Genomic DNA, 20,480 nt, shown 5'->3' on the forward strand with positions numbered 1-20,480 from the left:
GTGAATTGGAGAAGATGCAACTTCTGCTCAGGTCCAAGGACTGCTGATACGAGCAAATCTCCAATCCTCCCTCGGCAATCCAACCAACGCGTCGCTCTCCTCCCACTCTCCTCCCCGAAAGCGTTCGTCAGGGTTCATTCGAGATTGATATACAACGAGATTCACAGCCACTTCAGCGAGAACGAGAAACTAATAAACAACGACAAAAGAGATCAAGAGAAAAGCGTACAACCAACGAGAAAACCGATCACAACCCTCTTCCCTTTCCCTCCATCTCCTCAACTCTCTCCTCCCTCCCTCCCTCCCTCCCTCCCGAATCGAGAGCCCTAAGCTCAAACCCGCTTTGGTTCCTACACCCAACCCAACAACCAACGCAACAAAATTCAAACCAAAACCAAACCAAAGTCAGCTTCCTTCCCGATCCCAACCTCCTCCCAAACCCAATCGAGCCGTCTACGGTACGAATCGAACTTCGAACTCACCGTCTTCGTTCCAGCTCCCAAAGCCTGCTTCTGAGCCTTCAGCGAACTAGATCTAAAGTAGGCCCATCCAGCCACACCCAACCCGATGACTACAAGGGCTCCCATGATAGCATCGATGCGCTTGAGCGAAGCATCTCCAGTTCCTTTATCGGCGTTGTAGCCAAGTCGTTCCGCATCGTTGAGGTGGTCGGGAGGAGTCAGAGGACTGGCTTGGGAGGTGTGCTGTTGGGAGTAGGATCGGTGAGAGATCTGGGAGGGTGCGGAGAGGGATGGAAATGGGAAGGTCAGGATTGGAAGAACGAGGAAGGAGGAGATGGGAGGAGGAGGAGGACGAACGGTGCAGGCAGCGGGAAGGACGAAGGCGGGGGAGGAGGACGAGAGTCGAGCGGTCGTGGTTGCTGATTGCCTAGCGAGGACTCGGAGCGTTTGAGGTAGCATGGTTTGGTGGTGATGGATTTGGTTTCTGTGTGAGAAGGTGGGAGTTCAGGTTCAAAGAAGGGAGGGAATCCTCGATCTGTTCTGGATCAGGCTGATCTGTCGCTCGTGACCTCCGTCATTTCGTTCAGAGAGGGCAGTAACCTAGACGACGAAAAATTGAATGATTGTGACTGAGGAGGGAATGAAAGAGTAGCTCAGACTAATTTCTAAGTCCTGCTGCTGCTGAAAAGTGAAACGAGCAGGAAAGTGCGACGAGAAGAGAGATCGAACGCGTCGAGTCCTCCATCTCCTCGACTTCAGGCGCGTCCTCTCTTCGTCTACGAGCTCTTCGTCCTCAGTAATCCTTTCGAAACGTACCAAAACAACGATATCATCGAATCGAGCACTAATGAACTTGAGCTCAAGCCCAGTTCAAGCTCTCCAAGTGTCCTCCATCTGTTCATACGAAAGCGAGTGAAGTCAAAGCGGAACCGAGACGACATCAGCTCCTACTCAACAAAAGACGTGAAGCAAGAAACAAGGTACTCACACCTTTCTCCAACCCCAGGGAACTCCTTCAAGATCGCATCAATCTCGTTGAACTCCTCCTCCGTGAAAGTGACGTTCGCAGCCTCGACGTTCTCCAGCGTCCTCTTGATGTGCGAAGAGCCAGGGATGGGGATGATCTTGTCCGAGAGTTTGAGAAGGTAGGCGAGAGCGAGTTGCGCGGACGGAATACCTCGTTTGGCGGCGAAGGATTTGAGAGCGGCGGTGAGTTGGAGGTTGATGGCTGAGGAACGGAGGATGAAGGAAGGGAGAAGAGAAGGGAGTCAGCGATGAGAAGAGGATCTGAAGGGTGAAGAAGGAGAGGGAGGTCGTACGGAAGTTCTCTTTGCTAAATCGAGGAGAGGCTGATGGATAGAGAAGAGCAGAGGAAGGTCAGCCCGACGCGTCGAGTGGTCGAAGAAAAAGATGAGAGGACGCACCCTTCCTGAGATCTCCCTCTGGGATATCGTCGGCTGACTTCCAGTCGTTGACGAGAAGACCTCTTCCGAGAGGCGAGTAGGCGATGAGAGCGATATCCAGCTGATATTGCAGGTGAAGGGAGTCGGGAAGTCAGCGTCGCTCGAATCCCCAGTCGAGGTCGAGGAAGAACGGAGCCTGCTCACCTCTTCACATGCCTTGATGACCCTCAAGAGCTCATCCTCCAGAGACCAAAGGGAGCACTCGACCTCTACGGCGGCGATGGGGTGGATCTGCGAAAAACGGAGAGGTCAGTCGCGTCGTCGAAAGCAAACGCGAAGAAGAGAGAGACGAACCTTGTGAGCGTTCCTCAAAGACTTCTCTCCGACCTCGCTGAGACCGATGTGGGAAAAGAGTCCCTCCTTGACAAATTTGGCCAGAATGGGGACGGTTTCCTCGATGGGGCTGACCTCTGAAGGGAAGAAGACGCGTCGACAAACGAAGGACAAGGTCAGGACGCCGAACCGAACACAGGAAGAAAGAAAGAGGAGCTCACGTCGAGCACATTCGAAGAGATCGATCTTCTTCTTGGGTCCGAGAGCTGCGATCGTAGCCTCTACGTCGGCTCGAAGAAGTTCCTCGGTCTGAAGAGAAAAGGGTTGAAGGTGGCATCAGGAGGAGCGCTCGTCTCGTCCAGCTTGGAAGAAGGGAACTCACTTGAGGCTCGCCTCTAAGTCCTCCTCCCTTGACACTGAGGAAAACCTTGTCGACGTACTCCGGGTTGGCGTCGAAGAAGCGTCGGAGGAGCTTGCTGTAAGAGGGGAGGAACGAGGAGTCAGAGGGACGAAAGGAGGAAAGAACAGATCAGCTTCGACTGAGGACTACTTCGGTAGAGAAAGAAGGGGACGAACATGTTGGCAAGAGGGCTGGAGGAGAAGACAAGAGAGAGAGCATGTCAGGCTCGAGGCAAGGGACGGGGACGAAGGGAGGAGACGTCGAGCTCGAGCTCATCGACTCCTGAGCCTCTCTTCGATAGACACTCACTCGGGAGTTCCATAGAAGTTTCCAGAGTTCCAGAAGGTCGATCCTGCATCGGCAGCAGCTCGCATAGACTCAAAAGCTTCCTCGTCGGGAGTGCTTGAGAGCAAGAGGAAAGAAGAGCGTCAGAGCTCGGAGGAAAGGGAGACGGAAGAAAAGCTCGACTCACTGAGGTTCAGGCTTCCAGCTGCGATAGAAAAGAGCAGACGGTCAGTAGAGAGCTCGAAGTTTGTAAGAATGAAGCGGAGACTGACGTGAGAAGCATGAGTCCATGGCCACTGAGAGGCAAGAAAGGCAAGAGAAGGAAGGAAGGAGAGGTGAGCTCACGCCAAATCGAGAGAGATTTCAGGGAGGGAGCCTCACATAGCACCGACGCTCACACCTGAGCTTCCAAGAGTTCGTTGAGGGATTGGAGACATGGTAAAGTGATAGATAAAGTTGAGATTGTTGTGGTTGGGAGGGGAGGAAGAGGCTAAAAGAGGGAAATCGATTCCCCCCTTCGGCGCCTCCACCTCGGTCGTTCAGCCCGTGAGCTCTCGCGTCGTTCTCGCTGCTCTCTGGCCCTACTCTGACCCTTCTCCACCTCGGCAGGCCCTTCTTGACGAGCCCGGAAGGACGGTCGAGCTTCTTGAAGTAGAGACGGTTGTGTTTTTCGGTCTAGGGAAAGGGACGACATGCCCGAGCTCAACTCTCGCTCTTCTCTTCCTTCTGTTCAACTCTCCAGCTCGAGCCTCGAAACGAAACGACATTGATCTCCTACTTTGGACCTGGAGGCAACTTCTTCTCCAACCATTGATACCAAAACAACTCCTTCTCAAACCCGTGATCCATCAACGCAAGGCCTTCATCCACCCTCTCATCCTCCTGCTCCCAATCCTCCAACACAACCTTCCACTCCTCCCACTTTTTCTCCGACTCTATATTCTCCTCGGGACTCATCTCCCACGCTTCAGGATCCGGAGACGCCATTCTCCTCTCCTCCTGCTCGGCCCAGAGTCGTCGAACGTCCTTCCCAGCCTGCCAGACGAAGCTTCGAGCGGCGACGGAGGATCTTCCAGCGTAGTCTTGTCCTCGAGAGAAGTCGACGTCGGTTTCGTCGACGATGCCTTCGAGTTTCTTGGTTTGTTCGACGTCGAGGAAGTGGTTTTTCGCTTGGGATTGGTGGAGGGCGGAGAAGAGAGGGACGAGGGAGGAGCCGTGATGGGAGGGGAGGAGATTCTAAGAGAGGGAAATTGAAGAGAATTTGAGAGATGGTCAAGTCAGTTCGACGAGTACGGATCAGTGAGAGAGAGGAACGAAGGGAGACGAGCTGACTTTGAGGGAGATGGAGGTGGAGAAGGAGGAGTGTTGAGCTCGAAGAGATCGAGATGTTGGAGGCAGGAAGTTGGCTCGACGAGTCGCGCCTTGTTTGAGGGAGCTTCGTAGCAGAGGGGTGATTTTGAACATCGATGAGACGACTGAAGATACGACGAGTGATTTGTGGCTGTTGTTGTAGTTGAAGGGAAGCAAGGGAGGAGAGGGAACTAAGCGAGGAAGTCGAGGTCATGAGCCGTCCTTCTGCTGTCTTCCGATCCCTTTCCTTCCTCCAGAAAAAAATGATATGACGGACACATCTCAAACGGATCCTCTGCCCTTGAAGGATTCTACAAGGCTCGCCGAAGAGCTCCCCACTTTGTTGATGGAAAGCCTCGAGCGAGCCAACCAAACAAGAACGAAGTCGAGCTCACCATCTCCTTGACCTTTCCATCTCCTTTCTTCTCGACGAGGAAGCCGATGTAGAGCATCGTATCTCCCGAGCTGAACAAACTAACTGGTAAAGTATCGCTCACACGCTGAAGTACGCTACCAAAGTCTAAACTTCCCAATCTAAAACACATCAACGCGTCTTCTACGCTCCCTCCTCGTCCGACAACTCCCACGTATCATCCCTCACCTCAAGATGAGGAGGAACAAACGCCGGCGTCTCAGCTCTCAACTCCGATCCTCCAGCAGCACCGTCTCCCTGCTCCGTCAATCCAGGAGGAGCAGCGGGAGCAGGAACGAAGCTCTTCGCCGCCGGACTCAAATCCCTCGTCTCCCTCCCGACGGTCGTCGTAGGTTTCCTCATCCCAGGAGGAACGTAGGGCGATCCAGGTCTAGATCCACTAGGCGATGCGTTCGCCGAAGAGGCAGTCGGAAGAGGAGAAGCTCCCCAGGGGTTGGGTTTGGGTTTGACGGGAAGGTTGGCTGAGGTGGGAGGAGGAGGGATGATGGAGGAGGGAGGTCGAACGGAGGTGGAAAGGGAAGTGGTAAGGAGAGAGGGTTTCTTGTTCTCCGCTTGTCGTTTGGCCGTTTCTTGAGCGAGGACGGCGGTGAGGAGAGGGTGAGGGATTCGAGAGTCGACGCGTCGTTGAAGACGAACGCTTCGGACGGGATCCTGATCGACCATGTCCGTTTGGAGACGGTACACCTCTGCGAGTTTTTGGGTGAATTCTCGTCGGGGGAGAGGAGAGTGAGGGAGGACTTGAGTTGGTCGAGTTCCGGTGACGAAGCTGAAGATAAACAAAACAAAAGACGACACCTCGTGTGAGCGCGTCGAACGAGACCAGCGAGTCAAAAAAGGAGGTAAGAAGAAAAACTCACTCGTTCAACGCCTTCTCGAGCTGAGTAACCACCGCGATCCCCATCGTTCCAGCCAAAGCGATCACCTCAGCAGGCCACTCGACCGAGGTCTTGTCCGTTCGATTCTTGCTGATCCCAAGGGCGAGAGCCAGACGTTCGTTTCGAAGAGCTCGTTGGCATTCGTCGACGCATCTATGAAGAGAGAACGAACGAGGGAAAGGAGAACGAACGAGGAAAGTCAGAAGGCGCTTGCGACGAACGAACGAAAGCACGAGGGACGAGACTCACTTGAGAACGACTCGAGACCTCGAAGTAGGGTTGGAGGTAGAAGCTCCACAGGAGGCTTGAACTTGGATTCGACCGCAGGTGCAGCTTTGGAAGACGACTGGACGAAGGGAAGAAACACGAGACGCGACGGACGATCAGTTCGAGCTCTCTCAGCGCTGAGGAGGAGTTGAAGGAACTCACTAGCAGGGCAAGAGATCGACTCATCGCAAGCAGAAGGCGAGTGGCAGACGACCTGACATCCGTGACCGCTGAACGAGACGGAAAACGAGGAGAACGAAGGTCAGCTCGACGCTCCAGTAAGAAGAGAACCGAACGAGAGACGAACCAAAGCTTCCTCGGTTTCCCACAAGGCTTCGAGCAGACTTCATGTTCCCCAGGAGCGTGACAGGACTGGCGGTGGAACGAAAAACGAAGGAAGCAGAAGCAGAGAGTCAGCGACGAGTCGAGCAAAGAATATCGAAGGTCGAAAGACGAGGCAAACTCACCTTCTCGCATCGATGCCATCCACAACCCAACAGTTCTCCACAGATCTGACCACAAGAGACCTTATCCTGACTGCATCGAACGTTCTATCACCCACCCAACACGCAAAACGAAACGCAACGAAAGTCAGCCCTCTCCCTCTCCTTCTCTCCCTCTCCTTTCCTCCTCGAAGAAACCCAAGCCCAAACTCACCTTAACCATACTCTTCCCACACCCACAGGTCTTCGCCGTCAAGAATATACACGGCGGACAGCTCTCTCCCTCGTGACAAGCGTGAGGAGCCTTGGGGTGACCGCATCGAGGAGGAGGACGAGCGCAAGGGTAGGTGCAGACGAGTTGACGACCGCAGGGGATGGGTGGGTAGACGACGGTTCGACGGCAGTGGCAGATGAGCTGGGAGGTGACGAAGAGAAAATGAAGGAAGAGGGTTGAGCTTGAGAAGAGGAAAAGGACAAGGGAAGATGCAAGACAAACCTCATCGTACGAAGCCTCGAGACAGGGAGGACAAGGTCCTTTGTGATCCAAAGCAGGGCATTGATGGTTCCCACACGACAGCTAAAACAACCCGAAACGCGTCGAAGAGTCAGTGAAACCGTTCTCCTCTGCGTCTCGACGCGTCCTTACGAAGGAGAAGATCGACTCACAGGTTTCCCACAAACCAACGAGCAGGTATGCCATCCTCCTTCGTCCTCGTCCTCCAGCCCGTCTCCAGCTCGTTTCTTCCCCTTGGACTTGACACTCTTGTAAGCGAGGGGACAGCACTGTTTCAAACGATATCGAGAGGAGAAGTCAGCTCGACGCTTTTTGAGTCCGTTCACCACTCCTTCGTTGTTCGTCCCTCCTCGCTCAATCAAGATCGAGTTCAATGTACGGAGCCGAACGGAGAGGAACGACGAAAAGCAAAGGAAGAAACAAACGTACGGTCCTCCCACACTGATGCTTCGAACAAGATCGCAACGCTCGACAAACTCGTTCGCATCGGATCTCCGAGCGACCTTCGGCTTCTTCTTTTCGGCGGACGTAGCATGATCGAGTGACCTAAGACGAAGCGAAACGAGGATACCAAGGTCAGCGAGAGACTTCGACGAAGAAAGGAGGAAGAGGGAAAACGACGCGACGCGACTAAACGAAAACGACAAACCTTCGACTCCCCACATCGACAAGGCAGCGTGATATGAACCGAACAAGGAGGACAAGGACCTGATTTTCATCCGAGAAACCGTCGAAAAACGCATTAGCTTTCCATCTCCCTCCTCTCCCTCTCCCTCTCTCCCCTCCCCTTTCTTTCCCCACTCTTTCTTCCTTCACTTCGCACTCACCAACATGACACTTCTCCTCACACCCATGCCCACATCCTCCCTCCTGCTCCTTCCCACATCGCTTCTGACACGTCGGGATCGGGTCCTCACACGTCCTCCTCGGAAGGGCGTTAGGCAAGTTGGCGAGGAGAGTGGATCCGCAAGGGCAGGTTTTGATGGTCGAGGGTGAGAACGGGCAGGGTTGAGGGTTGGAGGGCGAGGAGGGAGAGTGAGGGTGGCATTTCTGTTCGAGGAAGGGAAACGAAAGAGTGAGTTCGACGCGTTCGACGAAGCGGAGGAACGAGTTGAGACGGGGACGTACCTCCTCGCACGCATGGATCCCACAATCCCACTTCCTCCTGCACATCCTCTCGCATCCAAACCTTCCTAACCACTCCATCCTCTCACCTTTCTCTCCAGCAGAACTCGAGCAAAGCACTTCCCGTTCCCTTCCCTCACCACACCTCCCCTCCCTCGTTTCCTCCCCACAGTAGCACGTCAGAACTTCTTTGATGGGGCAGGGCTCGCAGGGGCTTTCGTGGCAGGGTTCCTGATAATGAATGAAAAGAGGAGGTTCAGCGAAACGAAGCGAAGGAGAGCGAGAGAAAAGCGAAGAAGCTGACCTTGCATCGATGCTCAGGATGATTACACGAGAGAGCTCGAGAACAGGTTTGACCGCACGAGGGAGGAGCGTTGGCGATTCGATGGGAGCAGCGAGTGAGGATCGGAGTGGAGTGGGAGCCGCAGGGGAGGAGCATGGAGACGGAGCAGGGACTGACGAATGGAAGAGGAAAACGAGACGCGTCGAGGTCAGCGATTGGGTTCGGTTCGCTTCCTTCTCAGATGTTGAACGACGAGTATGAAAGGGACGAGTGAAGAGACCGAAAGAAGGGTTCGTGAACTCACGGACAAGGTCCGGGATGGCATTCCAAAGGACAAGGATGAGCGCAATTCGTCGTCCATCTTGACCTCGAACAACCGGTTCCACACGAGTGAGGAGTAGCGAGTCGGGAGGGTTTCGGATCGGTTTGACGGGTGCAGAAGCAGCTGAACGAACGAGCGATCAAACCCAGAACGAGGTCAGCTTCAGCTTGAACGAGTGAAGAAAAGGAAGAGACTCGAGGACGAACGTATACTTCTTAGGGACCTGAACTCGTTTGGTCTGACATCCAGGACATCTCCATTCCGGCTGTAGCACAAATCCGAAAGGTCAGCTCTCATCTTTTCTTGAGCCCGAAACGAAACGAACGAAGGAAGACCGAAGCTGAAGCTCACCTCTCCCTCCCTCCCCTGAACGCCCTGCAACTCCTTGACGGATCGAGAAGCCCAGTCGTTGATGCACCTAGCACGAAAAAAAACAGCACCACCAAAGTCAGCTCTCCTCGTTGCTCCCTCCCAAAAACACAACCAGACGAGACGACGACTCACTTCAGATGAAAGATGCCCCAACAGCAGTTCCCCTCTCCGTTGACCTTCACCTCCCCGTTTTTGATCCCATCGACTCCACCGGCGAGCGCGTCGAAAGCGGAGGGAGGAGCGGGAACGCAAGACCAGATGGGTTGGGTGGGGAAGATGGAGCTGGCGCGACGAGCGAAGGAAACGAAAAGAAGAGTCAAGGTCAGCTCGACGTTCCTACTCCTTCAACTCCTTCTTCCACCTTGCCCTCGCCTCGTTTAAGACTGGAAAAAGATGAAAAGAGAGAGGGACTCACTTGAAACAAATCGAACAATCCAAGAACGGAGGGTTCCCTACAGCCCAGCTCAACCTCGTCGTGAGATCTTCGTCGTCGTGAGGTTTAGGCGTTGAGGTCCCTCCTGTTCCTCCTCCTCCTCCTCCTCCTGCCTTGTCGCCGTTCCGTCCTCGACCGTCCTTCCTCGGTTGCTGAGACGACTGCGGAGCTCGTCGCCGTTGTAGTTGTTGATCTCCAGCTACTGAGCTCGAAGCTGAAGTTGAAGAAGGAGTGGGTTGGGCGTTGGAGGAGGAGAGTTGACCTCCTGCGAAACCTGCTCGACGAGATTGACCTTGAACTTGAGGAGGACGAGGAGCGGAGAGTCCTGAGGGAGCGGCATGAGAGTGAGGAGCGTCGTTGGGACCATGTTGATGCTGATGAGGTGGAGGAGCTCTGTTGGAAGGAGCAGAAGCGTTGACGTTCGCTCGTCGTCCACCACCTCCTTCTCCTCCTCCAACGACGACGTCCCTTTCTCCTCCTCTCGCTCGATTCCTCTGTCTCTGCCTCCCCCCTCCTCCTCCTCCAGTCTGCGAGACTCTCGCTGTAGGACTCGCGCCCTGTTCTCCTGGAGTTGAAGTCGAAGGAGTCGAAGAAGTCGGAGGTGGGTTTCCTCCTCGTCGATTTCCTCCTCGTCGAGAAGGACCGGTCGTTCCTGCTTCGTTCGAAGCAGTCGTGGTGGTGGAAGCTGAAGCTAGAGAAGAGTCGGTCATGCGCTACGGGTATGCGATCGAGGGTGGGCGAAAAAGTGGTGGTGGCGGGGAACGGGGAGGGATTGTAGTCGGAAGGGAGAAGGAGAGGTGAGCAAAGTCATCGGAAATGAGTCGTGTGCTGGAAGTTTCGACCGACGTCGGAGCCGAAGATTTTTTGGGTGACTCGATGTTTTTTTGGAGACATGCTTTGAGAGTTGTGAGGTGATGGGTGAGAGGGCGGAGTTGGTTCGGAGGAAAGGAAGAGAGAGGGAAGAGGAGAAAGGAGGGCTGAGAAGTCGAGACCCGACGCGTCTCTGGGCCCCTTACTAGTCAGCGTGGGAGGACAGGCAAAAGACAAGTAGGGATAGAGAAAGAGAAAGTCCATAGAGAAGCTATCAAGCAGAGACGAGAAGTAGACCCTAGCAGCAAGAAAAGAACACAAAAGAAAAATCGAGATCCAGCCCCGTCCTTTCTGCTTCCTTCCTTCGCTCCCTCCGTCCTCTCAATCATAACGTCGAACGAGAAGCAGAGGAGAGCGTTACGTGCTCGAGCTGTTGGATCCGTGCCACTGAGCGAGTCTGCATGGGGAGAGAGAGACGAACGAAAGGGGAGTCAGCTCGTTCGAAGTCAAGCGGCGACGACGCGAAGGGTATGGGACCTACTTCGATCCAGCGAGGTATCCTCGTCCCCATGGCTCTCCATCTGCCACACCCGTAGGCTGCTCAGCGTTTGCTGGAGTGGCACAGTTTCCTCCGGACGAGATCTGGTGGAGGTTGGAAGAGAGGAGAGAGGAGCGAGGGGAAGTCAGCTCTGATGTCGACCGAGGAACGAGTGCAGATTGATCGGAGGAAGTAGTCTCGTGCAGTCGAGAATGGAGTGAAAGTGTTGACTCGATGCGAGTGGTGGGAAACTCGAGACGACGAGGGAGAGACGTGACAGAAGCTAAGAGAGGACGTACACAGAACCTCCCAGAGTAAGTCCTGTCGGCCTCTCCTCCCGCAGAGTTCAATCGGACCATTCGGTAGAAGTAGATGGTGGAGAAGGTGTCGACGGCTGAACAGAAAAGAAGTGAAAAAGAGGTCGGAGTGAGCTTGAAGAAGCAGGGAAGGAGAGGGAGGGGAGGAGCGAGCTCACAAGGGCAGACGTGAGAGCCAGCGGTAGCTGTTTCGAGAGAACGAGAACGTCAGTTTTCGGAGAGGAGGCTAAGATGAAGGTGAAGGACGTACTGGATCCGGTGGCATCGAAGTCGTCGATAGCAACTGGAGGAGGAGAAGGGAGGGAAGAAGGGTGAGCTCGGCGCGCGAGCGAGGAAGGGAGAAGGAAGGAGAGCGGCTCACCGACGAGAGCGCGCTTGAAGATATCACTTCCGGTCATGACTGTAGCATGGGCAAAGGGAAAGAAGGTGAGGTTCGAGAGAATAGAAAGAGGGGGAGGAGTACGTACGATCGATCCTCGCATCTGTTGAAGGAGAAGGAAGAAGGAGTTCAGCGTCTCGTCCTTCGCGAGCGGAAAGAGAGAGATGGTATACTGACTCGTCCAGTTTCCAGTCGTATCCTGAGTCCACTCAATCGAACAGGTGCCTCCAACCTAGAGGGAAAGAGGGAAGGGGAAGGGAAGGAAAGGTCAGCTCGCTCGTTCGCTCGCTCCTCGTCCCTCCCTCCCTCCCAATCCTCCGTTCTTTTTCGCTCCTTCGTCTAGCAGGGATTTATACTTACATCTCCTCCAAACCCTCCCTGAGGGGTCACGAATGTAGGCCCTGAAACTGAGGACGTCGGGGAGCTGGTTTCCGCCGTCGTGGTTGGGCTTCCTGTCTCGTCCTGAGCGAGAGAGGAGGAGGCGAAGAGACTGAGAGCAAGAAGACTGAAGGAGATGAGACGCATGGTAGGGGAAAGAATAGTGGTGAGAAGAGGTGAAGGGTTGGGAAAGGGTTTATCGACGTTAGGAGTGCAAAGAAGGAAGAGCCGAGGACAACTCGCTCTTGCTTTGGAGAGCAACACCGCTCTGCGAGGCTCCTTCCAACCGCCACTCTCTACTTTTCTCGGGCATCTATATTCGCACCATGGACTCGGCAGCTCTCTTCTCAGGACGAACAGGTACAAAAACTTCCAAAACAGTCGCGTAGACAAGCACCAAAGAAGCTCACGAACCCACTCCCTTGGCCTCCTCTTCTTTCTCTCGACAGCTTGGTTCTCTTCCTCTTGCCCGCGAGCTCACGTTGAATCCTGGGGTGATTCCGCTCTATCGCCTTCATAGGACTGACGGAGAGACTGACATGGGCGTCTCTCGTCTGAGAAGTCAACAACGGAGGAAGCAGGTTCTCTTCAGTGGAGACGGCAGGGAAATTGAGAGGAGGCGTCGACTTTGTCTTCCTGAGGGATCTCGAGGACCTTGTGTATGCTAGGTGAGTTTCGTTTCTCGACTCTCGTCTCTATCGTGGCTACACTGACCATCTCTTACTCCTACTTTGTATCGTTTGGGTAGACTCAGCAGCTCAGCGCCCATCGTTCGTCCCCTCTTCTCTTTCTCTTCTCTTTCTGTTCTCTCGTCGCTCTGACCTCTGTCTGTCTCGGTTTCTTCCTATCTTTAGCTGCTGTCATCTCTTTGGGTCCAGATATCAGTTGAGAAGAACAGACGGTGCAGAGTTGACTCCCACGTCTCTCTTCCTTGACCCCTCGAGCTCACGTCTATTCCTCTCTCCGCCTCCTTTCGTCCTTCAGAGTCCCTCTCGGACCGTTCCTCCTCGATGGTTCGTCAACTCACTCCACCCTTTTCTTTCCTCTGATGAATCTGCTGAAATTCGTCTCTTCTCCGTTCCTCATTGATCAAGAAGACCACCCCTCCTCCTCCCTCCTCGCCGGCTCCAACACCAAACCTTCCCACCAGCCCTTCAAAACGCCTCTCAGATCGACTCAATCCTACCCGCCGCAGCCTCATCCGGAACGTAGATATTCAGCTTCTTCAGGTACGTATCTTGACTTGTTTCCTCCGGCTCTCGGCTTCTCGTTCTCGCTCAGAATCGACGCGCCGTGCATCTACTCACTCCTCTTCGTCCTTCTCACTCCTCGCTCTAAAATCACCTGACTCAACTCCAGCCCAGCTCAAACGAAAGCACTCCTCGGCGTCCAATCCAGCCTCCATCGAACCTCTCCAGTTCAAGAAACCTAAAAAGCACATCGCGTCGACGATGAGTGATCATCTCCCAGCGTCGTTCGTCCTCTTGCTTCTTCGCCCGCTTCCATACTTCTTCCAAGCTCACAACGCCCTCTGGTTCTTCTTCTTCCAGCTCTCACCCAATCACTCCACCTCCCTACCTCCTCGCCAACCCCAACCTCGCCGAACCCACCACAACTCCTCACCTCCTCCTCCAACACATCTCTTACTTCCTTCCTCCCGCTTCGAGCATTCCCGATCGAGGCTCCTACAGGTTTGGCACGGGTGGGTTGGAGGAGCATCGTGGTGGACTGGGAATCGGGGTGTTCGATGTTGAGGGTGGGAGGGATGGAGGGAGGTGAGAGCTCGAGATCGTCGACGCGTGTGAGTGAGACGGTGCTGAATCCAGGGTGTCTGCCGCTTTGGAAGCAGGTTCGAAGCCGTTCCGAAGAGGAGGGTTAAGATGGAGCCGGAGGATTGAGGAGGAGCTGATGGAAGTCGAGCGGACGAGAAGTCGAGAACGTGTTGGAGATTTGGTTGGCTTGCACGGATCGGATGAGATGAGAGGAGTTTGTCTTTGAATCTCACGGAGGGATGATCAAAAAGAGAGGAGTTCTGTGACAGGAAGATTTTGAAGATGAGATTCACGAGGTGGGGAAGGAAGAGTAGAAAGCGGGCAGGACGCGTCGCGACGAACGACGACCCGACATCTTTTCGACGATTCATTCGCAAGGAAGTAAGAACTGACCAAGTCTTCTCAAGTATTTAAGTGACGATAGAAGCCCTGATATCGAGTCGCGTCAAGTCGAAAACAGAGACTTTCGAAGAAAAACAAAGGAAAGGTTGTCCAGCTCGTTCCCTCCCTCGCTCCTCCTCGAGATCAGGTCTCGTTCTGCTCTTCGAGCGAGAAGGGCTGGGTTTGGATGCTTGGAACTTCCACAGTCGAGGTCGATTAGATATATCTCTAGTCTGCTGAGGTGATCTGAAGGAGACTTTAAAATTATCCTTAGGATCTTCGACCTTTCCTTTGCTCGATTACGATTCGGGATGGTCCTCCCAACTCTCACCTTCACTTCGACCCTTCCCTCTCTCTTTCTTTTCCTCCAACAAAACACCCACCCCTTCGTGAGCTCTCATCGCTCTTCAACTCGTGAGCACCATCTTCTCTTTCTATACAGCATGAAGAAGCCAAAAGAAGAGAAGAGAAATCGCTTCCAAAGGTCTCGCCCGACTTGACCTGACCTCCTCGTCCTCCTCCTCTTTCTTCCTCTTTCCTCCTCAGTCCTTCACCTCTCCCTCTCCACTGGCCTCCCACTTTTCACCATGATCCTCAAGGAGGACATCACCGTTTTTCAAACCACACGGCTTCCCTCTCCAACCCTTCGAGGAGTGCCTTCAACCTCTCCTTCCGAGGAGAGCGTGCCATGGTATCGCCCGCCATCGATGCCGCCTCAAGCGAGAGTGAACGGAGCAGATCCTGCACCTTGGAGGGTAGATCCACCACCTAGGTGAGTCATAGATTCATAGAGGAGGACAGATGAGGTCGGGAGAGAGAAGGGAGAAGGAGAGAGAGAGGGAGGAGGTCAAGAACGCCAGAACCTCCTCCCTCCTATCTTGGAGTTCTTTCGAGGATCGAGATTGGCCTCTCTCGAGACTCTCAGGCGATGCATATACGAAGCAGAGTTACTTCAAGTTCGAACGAGGAGGTTCACTGATGCTCAAACCCTCTTTCTCTCTCCTCTCCGAAACCAGATATCGAGTCAAGAAGAGAGCGGCCAGATTCTTCCCTCTCGCTTTTGCTCTAACATGGTCGTCGATGCTGCTAGGAACAACGGTCAACTTTATAGTAGAGTGAGTTTTTCTCTTTCACTTTCTGTAGGAGGAAAAGCGAGGAAGAGGGAAGAGAGGGAAGGGCGTCCGAAGACCGCCCTCGTCCTCCTCCCTTCGGTGACGCCCTTCGGCAGGCTGCCTCGTAGACGGCTTCCTTCTCTTCGAGGTTGCTTTCACAGTGGAGGAAGGAGAGGAAGGCTGGAAGGGGAGGAGGCCATCTTTGTGGCTGAAGATCATGGAGAGACGAACGGAGGGAGAGCGAATCGCGAGAGACGACCGAGCTCGCTTCCTTCCTTCCCTTCCTCCTTCAGTTTCAACCCCAGGGATTCATGCTGACTTTCTGCTTCGTCTCTCACCAGATCCATCATCCTGATAGCAACAACCCACGTCCGAAAAGGTCTCTTCGACATCTTTCGACAGATCGTTCGTCCTCCTCTCCTCCCTCACCTCATCCATTCTGTCCTCTCCCTCGACCTCACCTTCACCTTCACCTTTTCCCTTCCTCTCCTCACAGCTCATTCCTTCCTACATCCTGATCGCATCCTCAGCGATGTGTATCGTTCTCTATCCCATTCACCACATCATCCCTTTCCCAGGTCCAGCCACAACCTCCTTCCGCGCTTCGACTCCTCGGTACAAGTTCTACAAGATCACTCGGATGGTTCTGCCGCTCCTCGTCCTCATGGTCCAGCTCGTTGGAGTTGTTTACTTCCTGAGTGTCGCCTTGACCAAGGCTGGCGACGATACCGATACTGGAGACACCTCGATTCCTTTAGGTAAGTTTAGATAGCTTCGAGACCAAGGACACCGCTTTCGAGTTGCGGACGAAGATAGATCGTTGGAGAAGGAGTAGGAGCTGATCTTGCTTTCTCGTTGGTTGATCGTTCGTCTCAGGGAACGGACACGAGCTCAAGCTGGATCCGAAATACCCGAAGGAAGGCCAGATCGTGAGTTCGAGTTCGGCTCGTGCCTCGACCGGGGAGACTGCTCGAAGCTGACCTTCGTTGGTTCCTTTTCCGTTCCCGCTCTTCGATGCGAAAGTGGGAAGAATGGTTCTTCGGAGATCGCAATGGTGAGATTCGGTTTCGATGCTTTTCTCAGATCGGTTCGACGCCGACTTCAGCTGATCTCCTCCCGACTCTCTTCTTTCCTTTCCCTTCCTTCTCCTCCCCTTTCTCTCTCCTACAGTCAAACTCGTCGTCACAGCCGCCATCCTCTCCATCCTCTCCTCCATCCTCTTCACCTTCAACGCCGTCGAAACCACCTTCATCCATCGCTGCTTCACAGGAGAACCACCTCGTCGCGTCCGAGCGTTCGAACTCAAGATCTCTCGCTGGTGGTCGAAACGAATGGCTGGCGGCTATGACGGGGAGGAGGGAGAGGAGATGATGACGGAGCCTCGAGTGATGGGGACGGGGATGAGTGCTCAGCGTCTAGAGAGGGCTGAGGAGGAGGAAGCTGCTGCTGTCGAGGAGGGACATGCGAGTCGGAGGTTTGGACGCGGGATCGGGAGTGGGAGTGGGAATGGTCGAGGTCCGTTAGGGATAGGAGGGGTCGGGTTTGGGAAGACTCTGAGTGTGGCTGGACTGGGTGGGGTGCTGAAGGATCGGCTGAGGAGGAAGAGGGCTGGACCGGTGATGATCTAGTCAGGGTCGGTCGTTCGTTCTCGTCGTTTTTGCTTTGTTCTCTCTCTTCCCATCTCGTTCACACATCCACATCGTTGTTCTCTTGCATCCCGTCTCTCTTCTTTGTACCGAGTAGCCTCCTTTCTCGTTCTCGTCGTTTCTCTCTATTCGCCTTCTCACTCACTTCGTTTCCTTCTTCGTTGATCCGACTGGTTCGGTTCGGATCCCTTTCCTTCCTTCTCTTTATCACACACGTACAACTCTTCTCTATACCCTATACTTTCCCTTCTTCCGTGTGGGTTTCTTAGATTCCGTAGATCTTCTTTTGGGTGAATCTCGTGCAACGTCGCGTCTCTCCGCTCTCTTTCTTTGTACTTCGAGCTTTCGTTCTTTTGCTTGCCCTTCCTTCTTTCTCGAACTTTTTCACAGTCTCTTTTTGGCTCCGTCGTGTACTTTGAACGATCTTTGATGCTCCTCTCTTTGCTTTTCCACGTCCGACCCCAGGGGCGAATGCGAAAGGCGACGATGGTCCTCCTCCCTCGTTCTTTCACTTGCTATTCCACCTCGAAACTCCAAGGTGAAAGCTGAATTAGATTTGCAACCTACCAGAGGCACTACGAACCCAATATGTTACTGAACGAATGAATGTGCTGCTACTGTAATCAAGATCGACCGTGCGTCGTCCTCCCAAGCCCTCCTCCTTCGACCAGATCCACCTGAGAATGCTCAAGCGACCGATCGTCCCACTCATCCTTGTGGTTGGATCCCTGTCGAGTATTTCAGAAGCAAAGCGTGTCAGCGGGAGGAAAGATGAAGAGAGCGTGAAGAGCTAGGCGTTGAAACGAACCTCGTAAGGAACCTCACCGCCTCCTTCGTACGAGGTGTTGTCGTATTCCTGTAGATCAAAAGAAAGTATCAGCGATACTTGACAACCAGGGCGAGGATGGACGACTCACCTTCTTCGCATCGCGATTGCTTCGAGCAATCGACGCGTCGTGCCGTCGCTCCTCCTCCTCGAGACGGTCGACTCGGGTGACGGTATCTAGAAAGGAAAAGAAAACCGTGGTCAAGTGAGCACCTAAGGAGCAATGCATATAGAAAACAAACTGACCACTGGTCACCTTTACTCCCTTCAGCTCCGTCGCGTCTCCGAGCATGTTCCCGCTCCCTGTTCGACTGTGGTTTCGTCCTCCAGGACCGTCACCCGAGCTGGGACCTCGGCCGCTTACTCCGTCGGAGCTTCGAGCGTTTAAGTTGGAGAGCATGGTGATGGAGTAGAGCCTGAGTTGAGGAAAAACGGGAGCCGAGTCAAATCGCGTCGTGGAGACAAGTGGACAGACCGGAAGGGGAGAAAGGTGAGAGAGAGGAAGACGAACCGCCCGAGAGTAAGAGAGAAGAAGACGCCTGCGCAGAATGAAGGGAGAAAACAGTCAGTACGCGTCGAGACAGACGAATGGGAAAGAGTGATTCGAACAGAGGTTGTCATTCGGGCTCCAGGTGAAGAGAACGAGAGCGATGACGGCTGTTCCAGCTGTGATGCTACCAGTCTTGACGGCGGAGAGCATCAAGCGACGAAGAAGACTGCAAAATGGAAGGAGACGAGGGGCTCAGTTCGACGTTCATCCCTCGCTCTCTTTCGACGGAAGACGAAGACTGACCTTCCGGTTTCTTTGAACGAGATTTGAGTCCTGGAGAGGATGAACACGAGAGATGCTGCGATGCAGATGTCGACGGCGGCGGCGCAACTTTTAAAGGAAGAAAGGGAGAAGGGGTTCAGAACGAGAATTTGAACGACGCGTCTTCCACGGCGGAGAACAACGCACCTGAGCCAGAGAGTGACCATGTTGGATAGCTCTGTTGGGTTGAAAAAGATCTAGAGGTCAGGTGCTGTCGTCGAAGAGTGATAAAGGAAGGACGAAGAGGAGAAAGGCGACGACTCACTCGCTCTATCGGAATAGGTCACAGCGGCAGCTGACGTTACTTCCACAGCAGTAGCGAGGATACCTCCGAGGGATGCAGCCGACATCAGTCCAAAGGCGATGGGGTAAGCAACTTGGCCAGTACTGCAACGAGGAGCAGAAGCAAGCAGGTCAGAACGAGTAGAACGACGGCTTTGCGAGACGCGACGAAGACTCACAGGCGATAGATCCGCAAGCTGAGGAAGGTCTGAGCGACGGCTCCAGATACACCACTGCTAACTCCATACCTGCAAACGACAAATCATCGAGTCAGTTCGATAGAGCTCGACTCGACGGGACGTCGACGTCTCGAAAGGGAGATGAAAGATCTACGACTCACAATGGGATACTCCAGGGTTGCGAAGCAGCGTAAACTGCATCGCCAAAGTGAGTGATGGTATACATATACACGGAAGCAGTGACGGAAACCATCCCTCCGATATCAGAGACGAGAGCGATACAGACGCAGGCCTTATTGAACCAGGAGTCGTTTCTGAATCGAGAGAAGTATTCGTAGATCTGGTAGAAGATAGGAAGGAAAGACGACATGAGTGAGAGCAACGGGGGCGAGAGGAAACGGGCGATCCAAAGAGGAGGAGGGGGGACGACGAACTTGAATTCCCTCGATGGTAAAGAGGGACGAATTGAGCCAGCTGAAGTGGGAAAACGAGGTCAAGGCAGGTCAGCAAGGCTTCGGATTGATGGGAAAGGGAGTAAGGGCGAACGAGGCAACAACCAGGGCTCTGTTTGGTAGTCAAGAGAGGAAGCGAAGAGTTGCAGAAGAAAGGATCAGCCCTCTGCTTCTTCTGATTGCCTTTCGAAACTGCTTGAAAGGTGGGGAGAGAGAGGTCGAGATGGAAGCTCACCCGAGTGTGCGATCGTATCCTTCCATGGCTTGAGCAGAAACGGGAAGGGCGAGGGAGGGCGAGGGGAGACAGCGAGAGAGCTTGAAGGGGAGAGGGAGGAGGGCAAGGGGAGTCGACGTTGGTGAGTGAAAGAGTCCCTCTGAAAAAATGTCAAGGGGCTCATGAGCTTTGAAACGAAGTAAAGGGGTGTTCCAAACGAAGCTAGAAGGATCCTCGAGGGAATTGGACGTCCTCAGGGCTGAAATTCCACGTTTCGACGCGGAGACTTCAGTAAGCGGGAGGGTGGAGGTCGATCGTTCCTGCTGCTGCTGCTACTAGCCTCTGGTCAAGTTCAGATTGATGGGGATCGTAGAGAAGCGCGTTGAGTAAGATCCTGGTCCATAAGATGCTCGGAGCGAGAAAAAAGGAGAGGAGAACAGCCGGCGGCGACGGTGATTTGACGAAGGGAGGGAGGGACGGGCGAGGGTCGAAGAGGAGCGAGAAGGGAATGCGCTTCAAAGGCAGACGACCCCCACGCCGTCGGAGTTGAAGCACGCCTCGATAACAGGGCTAAGGAAGGTTAGCTAGTGGCCAACAGCGTCCGATGGTGACGAGGTGGGAAGGGAGCTTGGAGGGGGAGGGCTGAAGGAGAAGGGAGGGAAGGAGGTTTCAAGCTCAGCTTCAGCGATCTTTTCTCCTCGTTCCTAGCTAGATCCCTTCTGCGTCATCACTGCAGGAATAGATACCCACCTCAGGATATGAGAGCCATGGAGCTGGTCTTGTAGCTCAGTTGCGAGAAGAGGGCTCGAGAAGAAGAGCGAGCGAGGTCGTTTGAGTCGTCTCTTCGTCGGTCCAAGCTTTTGATGGCCTCGTCGCCTGCCTGCCCTCGAGCTCTGCAGTCCCTCGTAGGCTCGGGAAGGCGGATCCTATAGCTGAGGTTCACTCAGTCAGTTTCTTCGAGAAGTCGAGCTGGGTAGGGAGATGGATGGCGAGCGTTGGAAGCGAAAGGGCGAGCTCAGTTCGAGGCGTCGAGATTCGGTCGACGTGGCCAATTTTGACGACTCTAAGAAGGTCTTCATGCGAG

At 54.1% G+C, this 20,480-nt stretch overlaps 8 protein-coding genes across 8 annotated transcripts; 3 read left to right on the forward strand and 5 right to left on the reverse strand.

Moving 5' to 3' along the window:
- Nucleotides 1–1,279: 1,279 nt before the first annotated feature.
- On the reverse strand, nt 1,280–3,421 carry BDY24DRAFT_392831 (aldo/keto reductase family protein). Its single transcript, XM_076640977.1, has 13 exons — nt 3,264–3,421; nt 3,155–3,178; nt 3,070–3,087; nt 2,907–2,999; nt 2,774–2,788; nt 2,580–2,673; nt 2,419–2,506; nt 2,219–2,334; nt 2,069–2,155; nt 1,886–1,985; nt 1,781–1,810; nt 1,450–1,689; nt 1,280–1,355 (listed from the first exon to the last, which is right to left on the reverse strand). Exons 1-13 carry the CDS (start codon nt 3,317–3,319, stop codon nt 1,321–1,323), a joined length of 996 nt encoding a protein of 331 aa, XP_076495577.1. The 5' UTR covers nt 3,320–3,421; the 3' UTR covers nt 1,280–1,320.
- A 211-nt stretch (nt 3,422–3,632) lies between these two features.
- BDY24DRAFT_392836 (uncharacterized protein) lies at nt 3,633–4,663 on the reverse strand. The gene has a single exon (XM_076640978.1). The coding sequence runs from the start codon at nt 4,444–4,446 to the stop codon at nt 3,850–3,852; it is 597 nt and encodes a 198-aa protein (XP_076495578.1). The 5' UTR covers nt 4,447–4,663; the 3' UTR covers nt 3,633–3,849.
- FAP1 (Fap1p) lies at nt 4,664–10,352 on the reverse strand. Its single transcript, XM_076640979.1, has 18 exons — nt 9,282–10,352; nt 8,999–9,148; nt 8,846–8,912; nt 8,701–8,759; nt 8,477–8,617; nt 8,194–8,344; nt 7,893–8,120; nt 7,592–7,814; nt 7,414–7,472; nt 7,194–7,310; nt 6,917–7,033; nt 6,465–6,827; nt 6,275–6,358; nt 6,115–6,179; nt 5,970–6,037; nt 5,790–5,886; nt 5,523–5,693; nt 4,664–5,431 (listed from the first exon to the last, which is right to left on the reverse strand). The coding sequence occupies exons 1-18, from the start codon at nt 10,007–10,009 to the stop codon at nt 4,789–4,791; spliced, it is 3,531 nt and encodes a 1,176-aa protein (XP_076495579.1). The 5' UTR covers nt 10,010–10,352; the 3' UTR covers nt 4,664–4,788.
- On the reverse strand, nt 10,330–12,031 carry BDY24DRAFT_392848 (uncharacterized protein). Its single transcript, XM_076640980.1, has 9 exons — nt 11,704–12,031; nt 11,521–11,575; nt 11,432–11,446; nt 11,326–11,364; nt 11,215–11,247; nt 11,123–11,149; nt 10,947–11,041; nt 10,651–10,751; nt 10,330–10,566 (listed from the first exon to the last, which is right to left on the reverse strand). The coding sequence occupies exons 1-9, from the start codon at nt 11,866–11,868 to the stop codon at nt 10,527–10,529; spliced, it is 570 nt and encodes a 189-aa protein (XP_076495580.1). The 5' UTR covers nt 11,869–12,031; the 3' UTR covers nt 10,330–10,526.
- Nucleotides 11,977–12,907, forward strand: BDY24DRAFT_105299 (uncharacterized protein). Its single transcript, XM_076635822.1, has 6 exons — nt 11,977–12,081; nt 12,171–12,215; nt 12,284–12,389; nt 12,470–12,491; nt 12,576–12,734; nt 12,816–12,907. Exons 1-5 carry the CDS (start codon nt 12,048–12,050, stop codon nt 12,654–12,656), a joined length of 288 nt encoding a protein of 95 aa, XP_076495581.1. The 5' UTR covers nt 11,977–12,047; the 3' UTR covers nt 12,657–12,734; nt 12,816–12,907.
- A 1,128-nt stretch (nt 12,908–14,035) lies between these two features.
- Nucleotides 14,036–14,827, forward strand: BDY24DRAFT_105550 (uncharacterized protein). Its single transcript, XM_076635823.1, has 2 exons — nt 14,036–14,288; nt 14,421–14,827. Exons 1-2 carry the CDS (start codon nt 14,186–14,188, stop codon nt 14,648–14,650), a joined length of 333 nt encoding a protein of 110 aa, XP_076495582.1. The 5' UTR covers nt 14,036–14,185; the 3' UTR covers nt 14,651–14,827.
- Nucleotides 14,828–15,309: 482 nt separating this feature from the next.
- On the forward strand, nt 15,310–17,079 carry BDY24DRAFT_105552 (uncharacterized protein). The gene is made up of 5 exons (XM_076635824.1): nt 15,310–15,391; nt 15,483–15,744; nt 15,863–15,915; nt 16,010–16,040; nt 16,157–17,079. Exons 2-5 carry the CDS (start codon nt 15,519–15,521, stop codon nt 16,612–16,614), a joined length of 768 nt encoding a protein of 255 aa, XP_076495583.1. The 5' UTR covers nt 15,310–15,391; nt 15,483–15,518; the 3' UTR covers nt 16,615–17,079.
- A 176-nt stretch (nt 17,080–17,255) lies between these two features.
- Nucleotides 17,256–19,443, reverse strand: BDY24DRAFT_416207 (DUF6534 domain-containing protein; the record flags this gene model as incomplete). Its single annotated transcript, XM_076643557.1, has 14 exons — nt 17,256–17,360; nt 17,441–17,488; nt 17,550–17,635; nt 17,705–17,874; nt 17,970–17,997; nt 18,068–18,174; nt 18,252–18,338; nt 18,417–18,447; nt 18,535–18,656; nt 18,731–18,799; nt 18,892–19,070; nt 19,165–19,204; nt 19,277–19,294; nt 19,418–19,443. 14 exons carry the CDS (start codon nt 19,441–19,443, stop codon nt 17,256–17,258), a joined length of 1,116 nt encoding a protein of 371 aa, XP_076495584.1.
- Nucleotides 19,444–20,480: the final 1,037 nt, after the last annotated feature.

The sequence above is a fragment of the Mrakia frigida genome (assembly GCF_051309035.1).
Source record: "Mrakia frigida strain ATCC 22029 unplaced genomic scaffold BDY24scaffold_20, whole genome shotgun sequence".
Classification (NCBI taxonomy): Eukaryota; Fungi; Basidiomycota; class Tremellomycetes; order Cystofilobasidiales; family Mrakiaceae; genus Mrakia; species Mrakia frigida.

Excerpts from the sequence above, each read along its gene's own strand:
- BDY24DRAFT_392848 (XM_076640980.1), bottom strand. The coding sequence starts at position 11,868 with ATGCGTCTCATCTCCTTCAGTCTTCTTGCTCTCAGTCTCTTCGCCTCC. Across the intron at positions 11,248-11,325 it reads CTTCAAGCGCGCTCTCGTCG|TTGCTATCGACGACTTCGAT; the intron begins GTGAGCCGCTCT and ends CTCCTCCTCCAG. Across the intron at positions 10,752-10,946 it reads CTTACTCTGGGAGGTTCTGT|ATCTCGTCCGGAGGAAACTG; the intron begins GTACGTCCTCTC and ends AACCTCCACCAG.
- BDY24DRAFT_105550 (XM_076635823.1), top strand. The coding sequence starts at position 14,186 with ATGGTCCTCCCAACTCTCACCTTCACTTCGACCCTTCCCTCTCTCTTT. Across the intron at positions 14,289-14,420 it reads CTCTCATCGCTCTTCAACTC|TCCTTCACCTCTCCCTCTCC; the intron begins GTGAGCACCATC and ends TTTCCTCCTCAG.
- FAP1 (XM_076640979.1), bottom strand. The coding sequence starts at position 10,009 with ATGACCGACTCTTCTCTAGCTTCAGCTTCCACCACCACGACTGCTTCG. Across the intron at positions 8,345-8,476 it reads TGCCATCCCGGACCTTGTCC|TCCCTGCTCCGTCTCCATGC; the intron begins GTGAGTTCACGA and ends TCCATTCGTCAG. Across the intron at positions 6,828-6,916 it reads CGTTGGTTTGTGGGAAACCT|CTGTCGTGTGGGAACCATCA; the intron begins GTGAGTCGATCT and ends GGGTTGTTTTAG.
- BDY24DRAFT_392836 (XM_076640978.1), bottom strand. The coding sequence starts at position 4,446 with ATGACCTCGACTTCCTCGCTTAGTTCCCTCTCCTCCCTTGCTTCCCTT.
- BDY24DRAFT_105552 (XM_076635824.1), top strand. The coding sequence starts at position 15,519 with ATGTGTATCGTTCTCTATCCCATTCACCACATCATCCCTTTCCCAGGT. Across the intron at positions 15,745-15,862 it reads AGACACCTCGATTCCTTTAG|GGAACGGACACGAGCTCAAG; the intron begins GTAAGTTTAGAT and ends CGTTCGTCTCAG. Across the intron at positions 16,041-16,156 it reads GTTCTTCGGAGATCGCAATG|TCAAACTCGTCGTCACAGCC; the intron begins GTGAGATTCGGT and ends TCTCTCCTACAG.
- BDY24DRAFT_105299 (XM_076635822.1), top strand. The coding sequence starts at position 12,048 with ATGGACTCGGCAGCTCTCTTCTCAGGACGAACAG. Across the intron at positions 12,216-12,283 it reads AGCTCACGTTGAATCCTGGG|TCAACAACGGAGGAAGCAGG; the intron begins GTGATTCCGCTC and ends TCGTCTGAGAAG. Across the intron at positions 12,492-12,575 it reads TCAGCAGCTCAGCGCCCATC|CTGCTGTCATCTCTTTGGGT; the intron begins GTTCGTCCCCTC and ends TCCTATCTTTAG.
- BDY24DRAFT_392831 (XM_076640977.1), bottom strand. The coding sequence starts at position 3,319 with ATGTCTCCAATCCCTCAACGAACTCTTGGAAGCTCAGGTGTGAGCGTC. Across the intron at positions 2,507-2,579 it reads GACTTAGAGGCGAGCCTCAA|ACCGAGGAACTTCTTCGAGC; the intron begins GTGAGTTCCCTT and ends TTTTCTCTTCAG. Across the intron at positions 1,690-1,780 it reads ATTTAGCAAAGAGAACTTCC|CCATCAACCTCCAACTCACC; the intron begins GTACGACCTCCC and ends TCCGTTCCTCAG.